General features: G+C 55.8%; 1 protein-coding gene across 1 annotated transcript in view; it reads left to right on the top strand.

The window, feature by feature from the left end:
* Positions 1-20707, top strand: part of EPS15L1 (epidermal growth factor receptor pathway substrate 15 like 1) — a 100857-nt gene extending 80150 nt beyond the window's left edge. Inside the window, exons 23-25 of the mRNA XM_082836644.1 lie at positions 1775-1822; positions 14532-14737; positions 20146-20707. Coding sequence (XP_082692770.1) covers positions 1775-1822; positions 14532-14737; positions 20146-20292 — 401 coding nt within the window. The 3' untranslated portion in view covers positions 20293-20707. The remainder of the gene's footprint in view (positions 1-1774; positions 1823-14531; positions 14738-20145) is intronic.
* Positions 20708-22365: the final 1658 nt, after the last annotated feature.

Consider the following 22365-nt stretch of genomic DNA (forward strand, 5'->3'; position numbering starts at 1 on the left):
GAGGACTGTTAGCTCATGCAGGGGACCTCTCTTACGTGATGGCGATAGGCCAACAGGCCAGGTTACCAGACTCAAAAGCAGAAAGCTATTGCTCCAAGCGGCAGAGAGATTCACTGCAATTTCCCAGTCCATTCATCTGTCTCCTCTTCATCGTTCGCGCTCATCTCCCAGCAGAGTCACCTATGTTGTCCTTAGACTTCTGGGTGGCCACAGGAGAACCACACGCTCCCTCGGTCGCGCCTTCTGTTCCACAGCCTTCCTCTCCCCGGTCCTTTCTGTCGGGGGGGCGGTGCTCTCCTTCCCGCCCGAGCTCGCCCTTCCCCGTCAGTCTGCGCCGGGGACTCGCCTTGGCACCTTGTGGTTATCGGTGCAGGCCCCCAAGCTCTCTAGTTTCAAGGGGTCATCAGTCCAAGGCTGGCCAGTCTTCCTACACCTGCCATTGGAGCCAAACAGAGGGGAAAAGCTATTTAAAAATGCTCCCTCTCCCTTTCTGTCACCTGGGCTGGCCAGAGCTTTCTCTCAGGAGGACAGGAACTCCGCCCGCAGTGCCCAGTTTGGCCTCCTTGTGGGTGGGTCATGAGAGAAAGCATGACCAACAGGCGGGATGAATTTATAACAGGTTTTCTGTGAACTGTGAGCAGAAACACACACATAAAAAGATCACTTCTGTAAGCCACGCATCAAAGGCATTTATCATAAAACGGGGGAGAAAAGCAAAAACAACAAAGGAATTCCCTTGTGTCTGTGAGAGGCCGCTTATATATACCTTAGAGGCAGTGGCCCTTAGGGAACCCCTGACGGTCTCCTGATGGAATGACATCGGGCCTTCTCTGCCTGAAAGATGGGAGCCACAGCACACCTACACACACGTGCACCTGCAGTCACACGCTGCACTCGTGCACATGCTCGCACAGTGCTTGCATACACCTGCATGCACACTGCACACGTGAAAGTACACACACACGAGTGCACCCATGCCCAGCAGCTCGGCATCTGTCGGGCCTCGTGGAGGAGCTGCTCCCCTCACTGGCTGTGGCAGGCGCAGAGCTTCATTCTCGGGGTTTCTTGGAAACACTCATCTCAGCCTCCTCCCCTTCCCTGAACCAATGCTGGGTGCTTTTGAACTTGCCCTCCGCTGTCACCTCCCCTTGTGTCTCCCTCTGCGAGCCTCTCCACCCCGCCTTGGCTTCTGCTTTCAGTGTGCCGTGGACTTAGAAAGCAGAGCCCGCCAGAGGCACAGCTCACCTCCTTGGAGCTGACTTCAGGGATCGGGCTTTGTAGAGCGCTGTCCACGTTTGGGGAGGTTTGGCCCTGTATGCCGGGGGTCTCAGGCTGCCTTTGCTCATGGCTTTGGGCTGCCGCAACCTTGCTGTGCCACAGCCTGCTAGGGTGCCGGGTGCCCCAAATATCGTCTTCACGTCACAGCCCTCAAGGTGCACGTGCATGACTGTTAGCTTGCCAGATTCTAGCAAGACCCGCAAAGACGGGGCAGGCACCATGATGCCCTCTTACCGGAACTGGAAAGGGAAGTGAGAGGGGTCACGTGTGACCCAAGGTCACGCAGCAAGGTGGTAGCAGGACCAGCCCTGGACCCAGGGGCCACCACTGCCCCCCTGCCGGCCTCCCGCCCCCATAGACAGCTGTAATGACAGTCAAGCTGTGAGGTGCGGGTGCTCTGGACAGCAGTCAGCTTGTGTGCAGTGCTTAATCTGTGAGCGGCCACGATGTGTCTGCGTAGAGGCCTAAATGTCTCTCATCTGATTCTCTTACCTAGAAGCAGTGGCTGAACAGGAAATCCCTGCGTTGTACACACTGCTGGGTGGTAGGTACACACTGTGTGGCGGGTGCCCCTGGAGCACTTCCAGTGGTGTTTCTGCTGTGATTTTATACTAACCTCTAACAACCTGGAAATTGCTGGCTGTGCCGATGCCGATGTACCCGCGAGGGACACCTGACCCAGCAGGTGGATGTAGGTGGGTGGGGGGCATTTGGCTCTTTGAGGGATGTGCAGGAAGGTGTCCACCCCACGCTGCTTCCCTGATTGAGGGAATTGGAGCCCAGCTGTGCACACTGCTCTCCCCTCCCCCATCCAGGCCGCAAGGAGCAAGGCCACTTAAACCGGAGCCGCCTGGCAGTTATCTGGTTCTTAGCAAGACAGGTCAGCAGAGGAGAGTTGGAGGAAGTCCCACTCAGGACGGTTGTTATGAAAGCATCAGGCTTGGCTCTTGTTTTCTTGGCTGCTAAAGATGAGAAGCAACCAAGATGTCCAGCTGTTGTTGTCGTTGTTTTTGTAAGAAAACAAAAGTCCAGCAGTTTGCAAGGGAGGGGATGGAATGTGCTCTTCTGCTCGTCTTGCTGACCCAGCCTTTTCCCGCTTCGAGGGGCCGCGTGGCCAGCATGTGGCAACGCCGGGCGGTCACGCTCAGGGGCCATCCTGACACGTGGGGGAGCGTTGGTCCCAGGCGGCTGAGCTGGGAGATGAGGCAGGTACCCTGCTCCCGGGGACGTGTGGCCCTGGCGGTCGAGCTGTGATCCCGTGAAGGTAGGCGAGTGGACAATCCAGCCTGCTGCGTGATAATGATTTTTCTCACAACCCACACACACAGCTTCATACCTGCACTCCAAATACCAAGAGGAAGGAATGGGCTCTTCTGTAACCCTCGCCGCCCCGCATGTGAAATGGGTCCGATTGGCCACATTCCCACTTGAGGCTGGTCTGCAGGGGACCCAGAGGTTTCTAGAACGCTGCCAGGTCTTTGCGCCTGGAGTTGACTCCGATGTGTGAGGCCAGGACAGGCGAATCTGATGCCGTATCCCTCCAGCATCTGGGCCACCTGTCCCACTAGAATCCCGAGAGGCTGTGTGATCAGGATGGTTTCACGTTCCAGCCGCTTCCGTTTCCCTGAGGGGCTCTGGGCAAGTGTCTTAACCTCGCCGAACCTCAGTTTCCCTGCCTGGACATGGGACCAACTCTGGCCTAGCATGTGGCCTCTCTGGTAAGTGCCTTGCACAGTGATTACCATGATGGGCATGGTGTGCATCCCCCAATCCATCCCCAGGGTACAGAGACCAGGACTCGGGGTCCTCCTTCCCTAGCTCCTTTCCCGGGAAAGACAGAGGCTGGGCCTGAGGTGGACATATGCGTACAGGGATTTATCAAGGGATCCTTTTCCCGCATGAGATTGCAGTTTAGCAGAAACCTTTGCAGTTGAAAAAAAGTCAGAGCGTGGGTAGTTGAACTTCAAAGAGGTCTCCAGGGTCCCCTCTGGCGAAGCTCAGCTGTCGTCACTCGTGGGACCAAATGCACGTTTGGGTCTGAGTTACTCTTGGTTTTTGGGGTGCCATCTCTTGTGCACCAGCGGCTTCAGTTTTTACATTCTGTGGGAGCTGGTTTTTTGTTTGTGTTTTTGAGCTTGATTAAAGATTAATTGACATGCGACAAACAAACGTATATAAGCATCAGCCTGTGCAGTCACGGTGGGGATCCTACCAACTGGGACCCTCACCAGGGTTCTCTGGGAAAGAGTTCTGGTGCCATAGGTGTGTGACCGGCGCAGCCTGCGGCTGGCCGTCTGCTCTGACCCAAGCCAGAAAGTGGACCTTTGGGGGCTGTCAAGAATCGCCCTCTGTGACATGTGCACAGAGCTTTGGCATCAGCGCTGAGTTCTCTGTGCCTGGAGGTCTTTTCTAGAAAAGTCTATCAAGGTATGAAATGACCAGCAGGTGTCTGTTTGGGGTAGAGAGAATTGGTTTCTTCTAGGCAGATGCAAAACAGACCGTTCTGGCAGCCGCCGAAACCTGTCAGTTAGAGTTAGCGCTGGCACACCTCCCCCAGGTAAACAGCGGTGTGCTTTCTGCAACGGACCGGAGATCGAGATCAGTCAGAACTCACCGCTAAAGAGTTTCTAGGTAAAAGTTGTTGATTTGCAAAGGGAGAAACAGATTTTTTTTTTAAGTGCAGGAAATGGCTGTGTGGGTGTCAGTGATTGGGCCTCGCGCCTGCGGCGACAGATAGCGGGATCCTGTGCCCCGGGCCCCACCCTTGCCACTTCCTGCAAGTGCAGCCCCGCGTTGCGGTTCCTGCAGCGCCCGGGTGACACCAGCTAGCGCGCCTTCACCGCTAACCAGCCAGTCACCTTTAACCTTTCCCCAATTTAATTATTATTACTGCTAATAACCTTTGCACCTTCAGGATAAAACCACGCACAGACTGGTGATGTCTTTCTGCCCCTCTTCCCCTTCCCATAATTCTTCCAACACACACAGGACAACGGGAGACGGTTTAACCGGGGTCCTGTTTGGTTCAAGTGATTCTCAAAAAGTAAATAGATAAATAATCATTTCCCCCCTAGAACATGAGTCCCCTCCCACAGCTGTGACTGACTCCACACAGGGTGACTGGCTGTGGGATCTTTCTCTTGGGGGGTTTTCTGGTTGCCGCCCACTCTTGGGCCAAGCCCGCTGGCTCGGTGGTCCGCTTGACCGTCCCGGGAGCTGCCACACAGGACTCGGTCAGGGAGGACGCCCCTGGTTCATCCGTGGCGCCAGCCCAGGTGTGTGCTTGGCTCTGAGATGCCAGGCTGGGGGTGAAACCAGGGTGGTCATCCTTGGCCCGTGTGGGTTCCGTCCCCTTGTTTGTTGCCCAAGATCCACTCTTAAAATGGCTTCACCAGTTGAGCCGTGCGGTTAGCACCTCAACCTTGAGCTTAACTACTTTAATTCCGTTCCCACGATGATTTCAGAGAGATAATTTGGTGGGTACCAGTGAAGTTCTAGAACGGGACAAAAGCAGTTCACTGCCAGCTCGAGGAGCCTGGAAAATTATGGCAGTTGCCAGCCAGCCAGGGTTGGGGTACTCCAGGGGAGCCTCAGGCGCCCAGCCTGGCGGAGTCCTCCTTTCCCGCGGGCCACCCCCTGCCCGCCGGGAGCTTCTGTGCCAGGGCTGGGCGGGACCCCTGCCAGCGTGTGCTCGAGAGCCGGCTCCCAGCAGAGGGAGAAAAGCCATTGTCCTCTCAGCCTCTTAACCTGTAAAACGCCTGGAGATGAATTGCTCTTTGGGGTGAATTTCTGTTCTCAAAGTTGGCAGAGTTCGAAAATAGAAGCATTTGCCTACCTTAGCACACGCCCACCCTCCTACACCCGGAATCGAGCGGTGGATTGAGTGGGAGTTGAGTGACGCTCTTGTTGCCTATCGTTCAGCAGGGTGCAAGTGCCCAGGCTTGGGGTTCTGGAGCAGAGGAGTCAGGGCTCAGCCAGCTGGGCTCTGGTGGCGGGGTGTAGCAGGGCCTCGTGTTAGGGTGCAGGCCCAGAGAGTGTGGACTCCCCTCTCTGGTGTCTGCGCATCCGTGTGAACGGACAGCACCTGCCACCTTGACCCCGGCCCCCTCCCCGGCCGCTGGGGGCTGCCTCGTGTACCTGCCCCCAGGCCTCCTGCAGCCCCTTGGTTCCACCTACAGCAAGGTGAGGGGGCCCAGGAAGATGTTCCTTGTGCAGTCCTTGCTGTTCTGATGGGGTGAATGTGGTCCCTCATCTCTCACATTCAGAGCACTGAGTCAACCCCCGGCCGCCACCATTGTCAGTTGAAAAACAGCACATGTGTGTATCTGAGTGGGTGGTGGGAACTAGCTGTAAAGGGAGTGAGAGTGGGCGGGTCCCCCATCTACTGCAGGCTCTCTGGCTCCTTTCATGCGGCCCCGACAACGGGAGGGGGCTCCGGGTGGGCTCTGCACCCCCCCTCCAGTGCACAAGTGCCTTCAAACTGGCTTCCAGACCCACCGTGTGGCACCCTGGGGATTTTGTTAAATGTGGGCACGGCGCCTCTCTGCCCGTGCAGTGGTGGCGTTCTGGCAGCATTGGCACTGCTCTATAGGGAGGAACAAAGCCTGGGCCACCGCGGCCCCAGGGCTCTCCCCACCAGGCTGTAGCTAACATATCCCTTGTCCCCCGCCAAGGCACCCTAGGCCCCTCAGAGGGACGAGGCAGGCCAGCACACAGGGCTGATTCAGCAGAGTGTGTTGCAGGCGCAAATCAAAGAACAAATACGATTTTTCAAAAAGCAGAACTGTGAGATCTGCCAGTCTGCATTATTTTAGTTGCAAAGACTGATCTGTGATTTGTAAATTCGTTTATATGTCATGTACCCACTCCCCGTTTTTGCTGCAGAACTAAAGTAGCCCCTGTCAGGTTTCTTATGAATGTCTTAGGAGCTTTTCGTGGAAACCTTGAAAATTGTATTTTTCAGTCCAAAGGATATTTGTCTTTTGAGGACCCTGAAAGTGTGGCTACTTTTCCCCCTTCTCTGCTTTTCCTTCTGACAGTGCGAAGATCCCACATCCAGTGGGCTCCTCAGCCTTGACTACCCTGGGCACCTCACAGAGAATGAAAAACGCATCAGTTCAGGGGGCGCCTGGTGGATAATAGTAAATATTTGTTCAGCTTTTCTCAACAATTCAGAACCAAACCTCATCCTGTTCCCTTCAATGCATTAAGCAGATTTTTCTTAAAATTTGGTAAATATTTTTAGTGGAAAATCTCAAGATTGTGATGGTGGGGACCTCAGATTTTATCTGCCGGCACTGTGCTGCTTGGCACGGCTTTGATCTGCCGGGCTTGCCTTCTCCTCGCGTGTGCATCAGCCACAGCGAGCGGGGCTGGTGTCTGCAGGACTCCTCGCTGGCAAGCCGCTTGGGTGGCCCTGTGGGTCACGTCCTGAGAAATTAGCTCTCCTCGCTCTCCCGCCCCATCCCGCCACAGGGGGACGTGTGTTTTTCACGTGTGTTGGTGAAAAGCGATCTTCTTCAGTAAAAAGTTCCCAAGTGATTATGGATGTGAAAGGTTGTGCTCCGGACAGCCTGCTTTCTCTCTCCCCCCAGTTAAGCTTTGTTGGTGGGTTTAAGGGGGCAGGAAGGGAGGCATCAAGGTGACAAGGAGTGCCTCCTCCCAGCCACAGCTCTCCTGTGTAGTATGACTCTCGGAAGCCTGGCGGTTGTGTAGGCGTCCCCTATAGTGTCGGACGAGTGACAGTTGTGTAGGCGTCCCCTGTAGTGTAGGACGAGTGACTGTTGTGTAGGCGTCCCCCGTAGTGTAGGACGAGTGACAGTTGTGTGGACGTCCCGTGTTGCAACGAATGGCAGTTTGGGAACGTCCTGTGTTGTGTAGGGTAGTAGCTCAGGTGGGGCAGCTGTCCTGACCACAAACCTTTGTTTTTTATTTTTGTGTTTTGTTGTTTTTGTATTTTAAGTCTCATCTACAGAACTGCATTTCCCAACTGCAGCCCTCAATCTTATAAATAGAACGCAGCAAGTATCTGGTTGGGATGAAAACATACACTCAGACTCATGTCTATTTTTGATATTTTCATTCATCCGATTTATTGAGACCCCCCCCAAATCACCCAACCCTCTTACTTTTCTTCTAAGTAAAGAATTTCAAGCAAGAGAACCTGGCTTCTTTCAGTGTTCACATTTGTATGTTGAGGGGGGTTTGTGTTCTATCATTCTCTCCACTCACCGCCGCTGCAGGGACCCTCCCGGCAGAGAGCTTCCCGAGAGGCGAGGAGGGAGGGTCGGCACGGGCTTCACCACTGCTGGGTTGCCGGGGGCCTGTGTGGCCTCAGAAAGTTCAGAAGTAGGGGAATAAAAGACATTGCTACCAGGGTGGGGCCGGCCACCGAAGTTTTTTTTAACAGCACACACTGTGGTGAACGATCGGGTTCATATTGTTTTTGCTCAAGGCTGTCCTGTGTGTGGTTTCGGTGCACCGCTGGGGTAGCTGCTGAAACTGCTGCGGTTTGAAATAAGTCCTATTCTGTCCTATCCTCAACCTTGTGTTCCTCCCTCTGGTCATGAAGGCTCCTCTGAGTGATGGAGAGTCTCTCTGGGGGGCGCGGCAGCAGCTTCCAGCCAGCCCCCAGGGCTGGAAGTCACCGGCTCCAGCCTCTGCAGTCACAGCTTCCCCTACGCTCGGGGCTCCCTTCCCTGGGCAGGTGTCTAGGAATGACAGGCCAGGTATCATCCTGGTTAGCTTTATACCAAAATTAAAAAAAAAAAAAGGGTGATCTGTGCTCTCTTCACTGAAACACGCCCCAGTCAAGCTTCTTCCTTACTCTCCGTACCCGGAGCCATGGAAAGGCATAAAGCCGGGCAGCCGGCTTTGCTCAGGGGGCACGGGGGCAGATCGAGTTACTTTGTCCCGTTTGAGATGAGCAACACCTCAGAAAATCGGAAAAAAAACCCAAAACAATTAAGGAGTTAGCAGAAGTGGTTACATAAAAGCAGGAACTAGCCCCGAATGTTTTAAAAGTGCAGCTGCTAAAAATAAACGGGGGCGCAGAGTGGGACGTTTGGACCAAGGGCAATCAGGGCGAGGGTTTCTTTGTAAAACGCCTGTGCTCGTGAGCATCGTGTCAGGCCGATCTGGGGATGCCGCCGGTTTCGCACGTGCCAGGTCCGATAATTCAGCCTCTGTGCCTGAGCACAAAAACAGATAACCGAGAAAAAACCGTTTGCTTTTCTCCCCCTCACGCCCCCGAAAACAGGAGCAGTTGATGTGCCCTGGTTTCATATGAACACAGTCATGATTTCTAAATAACAACGGTTTCGGCAGCAGAGCAAAACCAGTCCCGGGCTGTGCTTGACATGATTGCCAGTTCTCATCTCCCCGGTCATCTCTTTGCTTGTCGGAAACCTCAACTTGACATTCTAGCTGGCTGGATTCTTAACTGCCCCCCACCCCCCACCAAAAACTGATTAAAAAAAAAAAAAAAATCCCCCGAAGCGGGGGAGGAAGGTCTTCTTAACTGAAAAAGGAAAAAAAAAGAAGAGCGCACAAGTGGGCAATGATGTATTTATTTGAACATTTGGACTGTTGTGGTCGCTCTCAGGGCCTGGCTGGGGTCGACTGACCCACTTATCCCGGCTCAGATGTCTGCCCTTTGTGAGCAACTCCTGCAAGAAGTGCTCCAGGAAGTCAAGCAGCCGTCCACCCTGGACTTGCTGCTGGAACCAGAGGCTGCTCTGGGCCCTGGGCTTTTCAGCCTGTCCCTGGCAACTCTTACTTTTTCTTGGATTTGGATTTTGCTATTTGGTCCATTCTTTTAGTTTCTGATTTTAAAAAAATTAGCCCAAGAGTGCACCGATGAATACTTGTTGCCCTTTCTTGCAAAGGAGGGAAGCCAGATGCCTGTATGCCTTCCTGGCTCATCAGTGAGGTTCCCCCAAAAGCCTCAGGCCCCTCAGGATGGCCCCGTGGAGCCTGGGTGGTGGCACCCCGCCCATGAGGACCTCCACCAAGAAGAGGGGGCTGGTATTACTGGCACCTGCAGTGTGCTGAGCCCCGCCTACGTGGAGCTGACCCTCAGGTGTGCTGGAGGCTAGACCAAGACAGGTTGGTGCACGGGAGGTAGACAGGGCAGTGGGGAAGCCTGCGGGGGTGAGTGAGCCCTGGAGAAGGGTCTTCCAGGGGAAGGGAAAGGCTGTGTCAGGGCCGGGGGAGACTGGCCGGGCTGGACAGTGCAGGGCGGTCAGCATGGTGGAAGTCGCTAGTTGCTATGGGAAGGAGGCCGCGGTGGCCAGGCTGCAGGGACTGTGCCCGCTGAGGTCAGTGTCCCTTCCCTCAGTGTCGCCACCCCTCAGGACCGCGTCTCCCAGGGTGCCCCTGCCAGAGGCACACATTGTACCGGCTCAGTTCGCAGGTGAGGACCCGTCACCGTGGGCCCAGAGAAGGCTGCAGGTGTTTCAGGCCCCCCCCACCCCCCAGCATAGTTCACTCGGGAACATGTCTGTCCGTCCACGATCAAGCCCCAGTGATGCCGCGGCTTGGGGTTTGGAGAGCGAGGCGGGGTCTGCATCTTGGTGCGCCCTGCAGGGGGACTCTGTGGTGGGTGTTGAGCACACCTGGGGCGTGGTGCTACTCCACCCTGCAGAAGGAGGCTGCCTGGGGGGACTGAGGAAGCAGGATGGTGGCGGCCAGTGCACACAACTCAGCAGTTCAAGGGGAGGACACTGTTGCCCAGGGGCTGGACGTGCCCACCACGCTGCGCACGGGACATACGAGTGGCTCTGTTAGAGCAGAGAGCTGCAGTCGGGGGTCCGCGGTTTCCTAGTGGGGCCCATAGGGGCGAGCTCTCCTGACCTCTAGGGATTGGAGCTGCGCCAGCCTGGCCTGGCATTGGCAGACCAGTAACGCTTGATTTACGAAAGCAGGCAGCCCATCCCAGGCCGAGCCCGGCTCCGGCAGCCGTGCACAGCCGGTGCTCTATTACCCTGTGAGAGTGTGCTAGGGCCGCCGTAACAAATACCACAGACTGGGTGGCTTAGACAGCCGAAACTGATCGTCTCACAGATTTGGAGGCTGCAAGTCCGAGGTCAAGGTGTAGGTAGGGTTGGTTTCTCCTGAGGCCTCTCTGCTTGGCTTGTAGACAGCGTCCTCCCCCCCGTGTCTTCCCGTGGTCTCCGCTCTGTGCATGTCTGTATCCGACTCTCCTCTGCTTCGAAGAGTCCTGTTGGATTAGGGCCCACTCATAGGACCTCATTCTAATTTAATTACTTCTGCAAAGATCCCGTGTCCAAAGACAGTCACATTCCGAGGTACTGGGCGAGAGGACCTGAACGTAGTGAATTGGGGGATGTTGCGAGGGGAACCAATTCAGCCCATCACAACCCCACTTCATGGATAAGGAAACTGAGGCTGAGAGAGCAAGGCTGAGTGGGGTGGTGGCCGTGCTTTGCACCGTCTTCCAGGGGCCCACACCCCACTCCCTGCCCAGGGCCGAGCTGGGAGGGCTGAACACAGGCATGGGGAGACAGCGGGTCACAGGCGTTTGAGGTGGAGGTGCCATCTGGGCAGAGGGACTGTCTGAAAAGAAGCCCTGGGTTGGGGGGTCCTGGGGGGGGTGGGAGGTGCCGCTCAGGCCCTGGAGGGCGGTTGGGGGGTGAAGTTGGGAAGGGTTCCGTGTGGGCTGCAGGGCCTTCTGGATTCGCCACAGCGGATGCGGGGCCCCAGGGCAGGGCCAGGCACGGTGGAGCTTGCATGTTAGAAAGCTCAGTTCAGCAGAGGGGTCTAAGCAGCGGGCCCTGCCCTAGGCAGCGGGGACACAGCTGAGGACAGCAGGGCCCTCACCCTCGTGGAGCTCACGTTCTGTTGGGAAAGAGAGAAAATACACAGCAAGTGACATAATAACGACGGAGCGTGACGAGGGCTGCAGAGGTGTCTGAGCCAGAAGTGGGGAGGGCGGCCTCTGTGTGTGCGGCACCCACACGAGGAAGAGCGTTCCAGCCTGGGCAGCAGCAAGCGCAGAGGGCTGCGCTGGGCAGGGGCAGGATGGCCGAGGCTGGGGTGTGTATTCCCAGAGCAGCGGGGAGAGCTCGGCAGTGTCGGGTCAGCTCTGCGTTAAAAGGCCACCTTGCTGGGTGCGGACGGCCCATGGGGTGAGAAGCTGAGAGGGTGAGCAGCCAGTGGCTGTCGCAGGGGTGATGCCCAGGGACCCGGGAGAGGTGAGGACCACTTGCCTGAGGTGGTGGTGCGGCCATGTGGACCAGAGCACCCTGCCTCACGCCCACCCTCCCTCCTGCCCAGGGTGCCCCTGGGCTCCGCCTGGCTGCCCACTGCTCGCAGCTGCACAGCCTGGAGTTGACACGCTGCCGGGCAGGTCTTGCCCGACCCCTCCCGCCAGAGCTGCACGCTCGCCTCTGAAGAGAGGGGAAGGGGTCCGCGGCAACACGGTAGCGCTCTCCGGTCACTGTGGTGCTGGGCCTGGGAGGCCTTGGCTCACCCATCGGCTCGACCCTTGGACCAGGGAGCAGCCTGGTTGTGTAAGGTGGCCTTGGGGGAGGCATTTCTTCAAAGCCAGCACCCAGATCGCCCTGCTGTCTGAAGCCTAGGGGCTGAGGTCCAGGAGGGAGAGGAGGAGGCAGGATAGCCGACAGCAGGGAGAACGTCTCAGGGAGGGGCATTTGGTGCTGGGTGGGGTGGGCAGCCTGAAGTCTGTGGCTCTGTCACAAATAGGAGAGAAGGGACCAGAGGTAGAGAACTCAGCCTGCACAGAAGATGGGTCGTGGGGATCAGCCCCAGGACTTCACCCTGAGAAGCAGTTACCCTGGGGGAGAGAGGCCCTAATTCCTGCTGTGCCGTGGGACTTGGCACCGCCCTTCTGGGGAAGGGCCCCCCACCCAGGGGCTTTGTCGGTGGCCCACCTGGCTTATTGGGCCTCAGGGCTGACTGAACTGATTCGTGGCCACAGGGAGAGGTTGACCGATGTCCCAGCCTACAGCCTCCTCTCCACCCTCCCTTCTTGGTCGGGGTGCATCCTGTCGGAGCCTGGGACAGGCAGTGTGACAGGGAAGGTCAGGCTGCATGGGCACACCTTCTGACCCACAGCTCCACCTCCAGAAACGTCTCCTATAAATAAACACACGTGCGTGGGGGTGCTGCTCGTGACAGTGAGAGCCTGCAAAGGCCAGGGGTCAGCAAAGGGGCCCCATTAGGCCACAGGCAAGGGCATAGAGGTGCTCCGCTCTGACCGCAGGAAGCAACAGAGGGCTGGGTGCAGGGCTGCATGTGTCTCAGAGTCCTGGGCAAGCCTCGGGAAGTTAAGACTCTCGGTTTCCTTGAACAAGCAGAAAGAAACCAGCAGCAGCTCTGACGGGAGGGGGCGGCTTGGGGCCTCTGTGTTCCAGCTGTTGGTGGGGGCATCCATGCACTGGCATCCCCCGCCCACCCAGAAGTCCCGATTCAGGTGGGATGGGGTGTGGGGATTTTAACCAGTGCTTCTGGTGGGCTCCGCGCCCATCTCTTCTCCGTGGGCTCTCCCAGGCGGGACCGCGTCACTGGTAACTCCAATTTCTCATGCATGGGTGAAGCTGACGGAGACAGGGTGGCATTTGTACCTTACGGCCACCCAGCTGCTGCATCGAGTGACAAGTAAATAAACTTGCGTGTCCGGGGGGGCCTCAGGCCAGGCTCTCACAGGCCCCACACACACTGAGCCCTGCTTGCGCAGGCACTGCGGTGCCGGATGCTGAGTGGCCTGGAGTGGGGTGCAGCCCCGAGGAGCACACCGTGCACCAGTCACCCAGTCTGACCCCTACCTCTTCGTTCCCACTTCCCAGACAGGAAACTGAGGCCAGCTGGGGCTGAGGGGTTTGTCCTCATCTGGGTCTCAGAACTAAGGGTGACAGAGGCAGGAGTCGTTAGGGACACCTCGAGGCCGTCAGCAGTGTGGCCTGGGAAGCAGCGTCAGAGAGGGTGGTTTTGGAGCTGGGCACGGAGATGGACGTGCGGGCAGGTGGGGTGGCGGAGGCGAGCAGGGTGAAGAAGGCAGGTGTCCTGGGCTCAGGTGCTACAGGGGTCAGCTGTAGCTCAGGGCCAGGGGCATTCTCTGGACGTGCAGCTGGATGTCCAGGGTCTTCTGTGGAATGTGACCCTCGGCTTTTGGGTTCTTTTTGCGCATTACTTTGAAATTGCAAGAGTAAACATAGGCAGCTCAGTTAACAAATCAGAATCGTGTTAAGTATCCTCGAGCCTCTAGCCCGGGCTTGGACACAGAGCTGCCACATTGAACGTCTCACCCCCTGGGTTACCCCAGTACCCTGGGCAGCTGTTGGGCAAATGAGTGGCATCAGGCAGGAACCTGGCCTGCAAAACAGGCAGATCCCTGAGGCTCATCACGTGGGCCCCCCGCCCCCTCTTGCCAAGCAGGCCTGGAGAAGGTTCAGGTTCCTAGCGGATTGTTCTGACATATTGGCAGGATTTGTTGGGAGAAGCCACCTGTCCTCAGGCCATACCCCCGAAGCATGGCCTCACAACCTCATTTCCCTCCAATTCTAAACACCTCTCTCCCGCGTCCCCGTGGAGATCTGCCTTGCCGGGACCGGGGCATCCCAGAGCCACCCTCTTGGCAAGAGCCCAGAAAGGCCCAAAGCCTGCCCCTTGGAGCCAAAGGGACAGAAGCGGGAGCTGGAAACGAATTTAAACCCAGGACGGCAGAGTGGGTTTGTCTGGTGAGCTGCCTCCGGACCCTCACGACTAACACGGCTAACTCTACACACACCACATTGTGAAACTAATCGCCCTGTTTAGTTGCAAGTAATCTCCACCCCCTTTTTTTAATTGTTGGAAGCTTGCAGTGTATTTTTCTGCTCAGCCATGACTTTTTAAAAACTCAATGTGATAGTAAATGTGTTGCCATGCTAAAATGAATCACTTTGAAACACGCCTGCATGTGAGCTTTTTAAAGATGATGTAAATTTTAGCTGCGGTGGGAGGGGAGGGGAGGGGGTCATCTGAAGTGGTTTTCTTGTAACGCCCACAAACCATTAAGCCTCCGGGATAAATGGAGAGGAAAGCCAAGATCCACGCAGATTCCCCGGGGTCCGTCCCATGAGCGGCATTCCAGCTCTTTCCAAAGAGGGATAGGGTTTCCCGGGGAGCTGGTGCCCAGCTCTTCAGTCAGGACTCTGTTCTGTCTGTGGTCAGTAACTTGTATTTCTTTTTTTTCTCCTTTTTTTTTTTTTTTCTTCTCCTAAACTTTCCAGGTAAAAGTACACCCGTAAGCCAGCTTGGTTCTGCAGACTTTCCCGAGCCCCCCGATCCATTCCAGCCACTCGGGGCTGACAGCAGTGACCCGTTCCAAAATAAAAAGGGGTTTGGGGACCCGTTTAGTGGAAAAGATCCATTTGCTCCCTCCTCTTCAGCTAAACCTTCTAAAGCCTCCTCCTTGGGCTTTGCAGACTTCACCTCTGTAAGTTAAGTTCTCCGCCTCCGCGCCATTCCTTCCCCTCCCTACGCTTGCAGCTTCTTTGGGGTTATTTCTTTTTTGTCTCTTTCGAATGGCAAACCTCCTCCTGGCTCAAGTCTCCCGGTACCTCACACCATCACCCGTGTTATTTATTCTGTACTGCTGCTTTCTGTAAGAAAAACGGTTTCTCAATAAAAAAAAAAGAGCTCTGGTTTGGATACTCTGTGATAAGGGCACGTTTTCTTCCAGCAGGGTGGCCCAGTATGCCTGTTTTTCTGTCCTTCACGGTAGACTCTTTGTATTAGTTCTGTTGCCCAGAGCCTGTTGTGTTCATTGATTTTTTTGGAAGCCACGACATCAGACGCTTCTGAAGTACGAAAACAAGACTGCTAAAGTTACATTTGGGTCTTGCTGTCCTCAAAAAAGTCTTTGTGGGGGAGTTCTGATGGTCCCACCCAGTGCATTTTGGGCAGCAAGTGTGAATTGAAGGACCCAGCCGGATCACATGAAGGGAAAGCAAATTTGATTTTTTAAAACTTTTATTTCACTTACCAGCTACAATGAAAACTGAAATGCAACCTAGAACAGCTACTCTGAATCCCCTTCCTTTTGCAGGGAAAAACCCCCCAAACTCAGAAAGCCATTAGCAGAGTTAAGTGCCTTTTTCGAAGCTAATCCAGGGATTTTGAAGGTCTGGTTTTGTGTCTTGGTGTGAAAAAAGATTCCAGATTGTAAAACGCTGTCACATTAGAGTGTTTTCAGTACCCTCATCAGTACCCAGAGATCTTGTTCTCAGAGAGCTTCAGACGTTGTCTTCCCAGAATCAGTTTCACTGTCTGTTGCGCACCTGTGTTTTTTAAAAGGTTTTCTTCCCTCGATTTTGCAGTTTCCTCGTTCGTTGTGAGATGTGTTGTTTATAGATGCTTCCACTCCTAGAATATCCGTCTTAAAGCACGCTCTGCCATATCAGTGCCCAGTGAACACCCAGTTCCTTTCAGATCCACCTCGCGCACAGCTGTCGTGGCTTATTGAAATCGCCCAAGACGCCGACACATTCCTGGCTCTTGGCGACCTGTAAATATTTTATGACTGCAGTTAGCGGGGTTGTGCCGACAGCCAGGGCACAGTGTGGATATATATACAAGTGGCAACATTGTTAATAAAAGCCAGAAACAAAACCCACTTTATCTACAGTTTCTTAGATAGCACTGCCTTTATTTTTCAATGGAAAAACTGTGAAACACTGATGAAAAAAAATAGAGCTATTCACGCATGACTCAGGTACTCTAGGGTAGGGCGGAAGGGTAAGTGGATTTGAATGGCAATTGGAAGAAATGACTGTTCTCTCTCTGAAATGCACAGTTCTATTTCCTGTGCCCACCCCCACCCCCACCCCCAGCTGGTTTTTGGAAAACTTTTTTTTTAAAACCCCAAGATTTCAAGTTATCATTTGACACATCATTTCTGGTCATTCCAGCACAGTTGTTAACATCGATTTTAAAACACCCCTGGGATTTAATCACCCTCAACTGCAGGTGAGGAATTGGATTCTGCCCAGTTTGCAGCCCTGCTGTTTTACGTTTAAAATCACCTTTCCCGCTTCAGACGCCCCAGTCTTTCCAGGGGAAATCACCTGACTGGGAGATTCAGCCCACTCTAATGGGATGGGATGCATGGGAGGCAGGACACCTAATTGGTTTGGTTTGTCCCCTCAGTCATACCATGGTCCAAAACATGGTCAAAAGTGTCCCACCTCCAGGGACTCAGGATGTCCTTGCGTTTTCATGGCGTCCAGGGGCTCAGTCCGTTGGCCGGTGGTTTCTGTGTTCACTGGACCTCAAAGATACATGCCAACTCGAGACCAAAGTCGGTTCCTCTGGTTTGTGCACTTCAGCTTCCCTGAGTAAATGCAGAGAGGTCTCTAACTGCCCAGCAGCCTGGCAGCGTGACTCTTTCAGATTGGATGTTCTAAGCGTGCCATCAGGACATGTTGTTACCCGTGCAAAAGCAGCTTGGTCCGTGTTGGAGTTCAGGGACGCCAGTGTCACAGGTGTACTCAATCCCGCCCCCCTTGGCACCCCAGCTCTGCCACTCTGGAACCCTCTCATTTATAAGCCCCCAGTTTCCATCAGTGAGTTACTTGTGCTTGTAGCGGCTCACAGGAACTCTCTCTGGTATTTCTTTTAAAACAAGCCTTTCTGTCTTAGGTGAACGTGTTTACTAGGAAGTAGTATTTAGAGGTGAGCAAAACAGCACTTTCTTTTGGGAAGTCTGCATTAAGAGCAGAGCAAATATCAGACGGGATCAGTCACGCTTTGCGTCGTCAAACGAGTCGGATGCTTCCCTGGTGGCGCAGTGGTTGAGGGTCTGCCTGCCGATGCAGGGGACACGGGTTCGTGCCCCGGTCCGGGAAGATCCCACATGCCGCGGATCCCACATGCATTATCCTGCTATCCTTGCGATAGCAGGATAAGCGAGTTAATGGGAAGTGGCTAGAAGTGTCCCCACGCGTGGTGATGGCAGACGGGTGCACATGTCGATCCCTGGGGAGGAAGGGTGCCGGTGCTTCACGTGCCTCTTCAGAGGCCTCTGAACCTCGGATTTCTGTGGAGAGGCCGCCGAAAACAAACCGCTTAGAGTCCGTCAGGCCCCGGCGCGGGAGGTATCTCGGAAGAGCAGAATGCTCGTGCCCAGTTGGGTCTTGGTTCCTCGACGGCACACGAGTGAAGCAGAAATCGGAGCTTGCCGTTTACCGAGCAGCTCCTGCACCCTCAGGCGGTCCAGATTCGCGCCGGCGTGTAACGCATCCAGGTCAGAGGACAAGAGCGCGGCCCCGTCAAGGTATCTCCACCAGGGCCGGGGGAAGGATTTTCTGCTGCTCCGAGACACAGCGGGAGCCACAGAGAAGCCCCTTCCTCCAGTATCCCTCAGACATCACAGCCCGTTGTGCTCCTCAAGTGCAAGCAGACCACGTGCCTGCTGCGAGTCTCCATCCTGGATCCTAAGCTGGCCTCAAACCAGTCCACTCTGAAGGCATCTAGAACGTTCCTGTCAGCACGTTTACTGTGAACACACAGACTCCTTGAGCAGGAGGCACCCGGGCTGAGCAGGCACCGTGGCGTGGGCCCAGCCTGCCCGGCCCTGGCCACGTGACCTCAGCCAGTCCCTTGACCCCTCCGGGCCTTGGTTTTCAGCTTTGGTGTGGACCACCCCGGTCATTACTTGTTGGCCCCTACCCGCCCCCTCCTCTGAGCTGGCAAGGGCGATGCCCCTGTCAGCCCAGCTGTCCCCTCCCGCTGCTGTCAGCAGCACCGCAGTCATTCCCATCAGCATTTGTTGTTTTTTCCTTGTTTTTCTCCTGAAGAGGTGTTGAAAAATTCCCCAAAGAATACGGTGGGGCGGTGGAGGGGGGAGGGCGATTATCTGTGACCAGTGGTGGAAACACGAGGGGCGGGGACTGGCTTTCAGGAGTCCAACTTGGAGACCCATCAGCCCTCTGAGCATTTTTCTGGGCAGTTTCTCTAGAAAACAAGGACCAGCCTTTGTTCCCGGGGACGGCCCCTCTTCGTGCTGACCCTCACCTGCCCCTGTCTGACTCCCCAGGCAGGTGGAGAGAGGCCTCCCGGGCTGTCCTGCTTCCTCCTTCTCCTCCTCGGGGCCACATCCAGCTCCAGCGCAGCCTCCCCCCACCCAGCCCTTCCCTGCCCCAGTCCCCGCTGTCAGGCCCTGCCTCACCCGCACACTGGCTGTCAGGTCATGAAACATTGAGAAGCTGCCAACCCCATCGCCCCGTTCGCTTGCCCAGGGAGCCTCCTCAGGAGACTCTTAGCTCCCTTCTGGGGCCTGTAAGCCCCTCGAGGTCCGGCCCCTTCCACCCTGTGCTCTTCTGGCAGCACCAAGTTTGAGCACTTGGCGCCCAAGAGCTGGCACCTCACTGGGGATGGTGCCCAGACCTCCAGGGCCTGTCCTGTGCCCTCAACTCTGCAGTTACAGCTGACCACTGCCATCCCCACTGCCCCCCGAACCAGGGAGGAGGTCCAGAGTCCCGAGGGCCCAGGCTCTGCAGCCACCTGCACCTCCACCCCCAGGCCTCAGTGTTCTCAGCTGTCAGCCCACCTCCTGGGTTGCCACTCAGACTGTGTGTGTGTGAAGAAGTAGCCATGAATTCCTGTCTCTGTTCCTTCCGCGGGGCTCCTGGTGGGTCTGCCGGGGCCTCCACAAGAGCCTCTCTCAGGTTGGGATTGTCTGTAGGTCTGTTTGTTCCCGAGTGGCGCCAGGCCCCTCTTTACCTTTGGTGTGTCATCCAGTGCTTAGCAGAGAGCCAGCCAGAGTCAGTGCACGGAAGAGAGACGCTGATCCAGGCAGGCCAGGGGTCCGAATGGGCTGCAGCTCTGCTCGGGGCCAGGGGTGCTGGAGGCCCCTCAACTGGAGGCAGAGTACAGCAACTGGGGGCCTCGGGGGGTTGGGGACCCCCACCAGGGGAAGAGCGTGTGAGGTCTGGCTTTGCTTTTCTTACCATAGAGCTAAGGTACCCCGAATGGTTTGAATTCACCCATCTCAGGATCAAAACGATTTCTTCCCTTGTTTTAAAAAATGATTCTTTAAAAAGTTGAACCTTTCGGAAAAGGACCCCAAGAATAAAAAACTCCTGGACCAGATGGCGGTGTAAATGCCAGGGCTCCTGTAAACGTCCAAGTACAAGGCGGCTCTGAGCGTCTCCCAGAGCTCCTGGGACTGTGGCTGAGACGGAGATGCTGTGTTTCAGGACCTCATCATCTTGCTTGGCCTCAAGGCCCCTTTACGCGTTTGAGACTCAGAGATCTGTTTGAACCGGAACTCTCCAGCCCCAGCGCCTCTCACCCGGGCATCAAGGCCCGTCGAGGCCCAGGCTCCGTGGGGTTTGCTGTCCCAGCTCCTTGGGGTTCCGCTGACTCTGCTCCCCAGCTGCTTCCAGAGACGCCCCTGCCGTCCCCCGAGAAGAGGCCCCGCGGGCGTGCTGTGGGGGGGAGTCCCTGGAAGTCTCTCAGTGTCCCCGATATCATGCCTGGCTTCCGCCTGCTTCAGGTCCCTGCAGGGACGGGACGGCTGGTTTCTCTGGTGGCAGTTAAGGTCAGACTCAGCCCTGTGTCTCAGTGCATTGACCCCTTCCAGACTGGGGGGCAGGACTGGGGCGTGCGCGTCCCCTCCCCCTCCCCAACCAAGACAAGGGCTTCCGGCGTTTCCTGGTCTTCACCTGCACACCGGGCACCTTCCCGCACACACTCCAGCACTGCGTTTCCCCGCACCCACCCGTCCACCCACGACAGGCCTCCGCCTCCTCGCCCAGCAGCACGCCCCCACCCCTCCCCGCCCCAGCAAGCAGGCAGCCAGCGCCGGGGCCGTGTAACCCACCCTCCGTTTTTCCTTCGCAGTTTGGCAATGAGGAGCAGCAGCTGGCGTGGGCCAAGCGGGAGAGCGAGAAGGCGGAGCAGGAGAGGCTGGCGCGGCTGCGGCGGCAGGAGCAGGAGGACCTCGAGCTGGCCATCGCGCTCAGCAAGGCTGACATGCCCACCGCCTAGGCGTGGGCCCCGTGCTCGCGCCCGCCGGCAGCGCGGCCGCGGGCCAGGCTTGCCACAGGCGAGGCCTCGGAAGTCCCTATAGATAGACGCACACTCGGTCTCGGCAGTCCCCGCTTCACGTTGTGACATGTCGCAGCCACTGTTATGTCAAGGGCTCGCTGGTCGGAGGGCCTCGGGCTCTGGGTGGCTCACCCAGGGCACGGAAACACAGCTCATCCCAGTGCAGGAGGCCCGAGGAGACGCCCAAGGATCCATCTCTTCGCTGTGACATCCCCGTCTCCCTCCCGGAACCAGCAGGACGAGCAGAGGAAAGCGCCTGTCTCCTGCCTTTCATCCCCTGCTCACAGCTGGGCAAGTACCAGCGTGCGGGGCGCACCCCACCCCGTCGCCTCCCCGACCTCCCTCTGAGACAGACACCCCGGTGATGTATGCATTCATTGTATAAAATTTAAGTTTGAATGATTAATATAAAATATTTTAATACAAAACACTAGAATTCTTTTTTTTCCTCTCTCTTTTCCACTTAAACGTTGTTTTCCTTGCATTAACGTTCACACGTGATGTCACATGAGGCAGACCAGGCAGAGGTGGAAGACCAGGTCGAACGTTCCCGGTTAAATCCTAAGTGTTTGAGCAGAGAAAGCCAGTTTTGGAAGTTTTCAAGGGTCACCCTGTCCCTCGGGATGCAGCGTGCTTCTGAAATGGTGGGCTGTGACCTCACTGCGACTGGGGCAGGTGGCCCTTTGTCCCAGCAGTGCAGTTTGAAACGAGATTCCTGCATACAGTTCACTGGGGCCTCGTCTGGTCTGCACGAGGGGTGGGGCCGGCAGGGTGGTCTCCACAGAGTCAGCACGCGGGGAGAGCTTTCCACCGGGATGCAGCTGAATTCCCCTAGAACCTTCCAGAAGCTTGGACTTAACTGTTGGGACGACCTCAGGAGTTGATGAGGATATTGCAGATTTGCCCCCTGCTTTGCTTCTCACGTCCCCAGGGAGACGAGACAGCCCCGGCCAACTTACCTTGGGTAAAGATGATCAAAACTTGTGAGTCTGAGTGGCCTGAACCTCTGACCTTAAAACCATGCAGGAAGGGGGTGAGACACCATTGCCGGGACTTAATTATTTATATTTTATTTATTTACTTTTGGTTGCGTTGGGTCTTCTTTGCTGCACGCAGGCTTTCTATAGTTGCGGCCAGCGGGGGCTACTCTGCATTGCGGTGCCCGGGCCTTTCATTGCAGGGGCTTCTCTTGTTGCAGAGCACGGGCTCTAGGCACACGGGCTTCAGTAGTTGTGGCGCATGGGCTCAGTAGTTGTGGCTCGGGGGCTCTAGAGCGCAGGCTCAGTAGTTGTGGTGCACGGGCTTAGTTGCTCCATGGCATGTGGGATCTTCCCGGACCAGGGCTTGAACCCGTGTCCCCTGCACTGGGCATATTCTGAAGCACTGTGCCACCAGGGAAGTCCCCAGTTGCCAGGACTTAAAAGAGGCCCAGAATGTTCCACATCAGAAGGAGCCTTTACTGGAAACGGCAGGGCACGCACAGGCCCTGTTTCTAGGTATCTGTGGCTCTGATACCTAGAAACCCTTCTCTTGAAAAATTCCTTTTCAATGTGTGTTCTGGGTCTCTGGGTCCCAGTCTTACCTTCTCCCCTTCCTTCCCCAGCTAGGGCAGGGCTGTTGACAGCCCCCTACCTACCCCAAATGCTTTATCCCAGCCAGGGAATCATTCTGACAGAGGCACTTACTTGCTTGTTTTTGCATTTTAATAAACTTAATTTTTTTAGACCAGTTTTAGATGTGCAGAGAAATCACAAAGATAATACGAAGAGTTCCCATAAACCCTTCACGATTTCCTCTCTTTTTAACATCTTACCTCAGGCTGGTACATTTGTTATTGAAGGAACCCCATATTGAGATATGATTATTAACTAAAGTCCACACCTGATTCATATCTCCTCAGTTTTTTCCCTAATACCCTTTTTCTGTCCCAGGATCTCACATGGCATTTGGTGGTCGTGTCTCCTTAGGTGCCTCTGGACTGAGTTTCTCAGACTTTCCTTGGTTTCGATGACC

Source organism: Leucopleurus acutus (genome assembly GCF_964270905.1).
Source record: "Leucopleurus acutus genome assembly, chromosome: 3".
In the NCBI taxonomy this organism is placed as follows: Eukaryota; Metazoa; Chordata; class Mammalia; order Artiodactyla; family Delphinidae; genus Leucopleurus; species Leucopleurus acutus.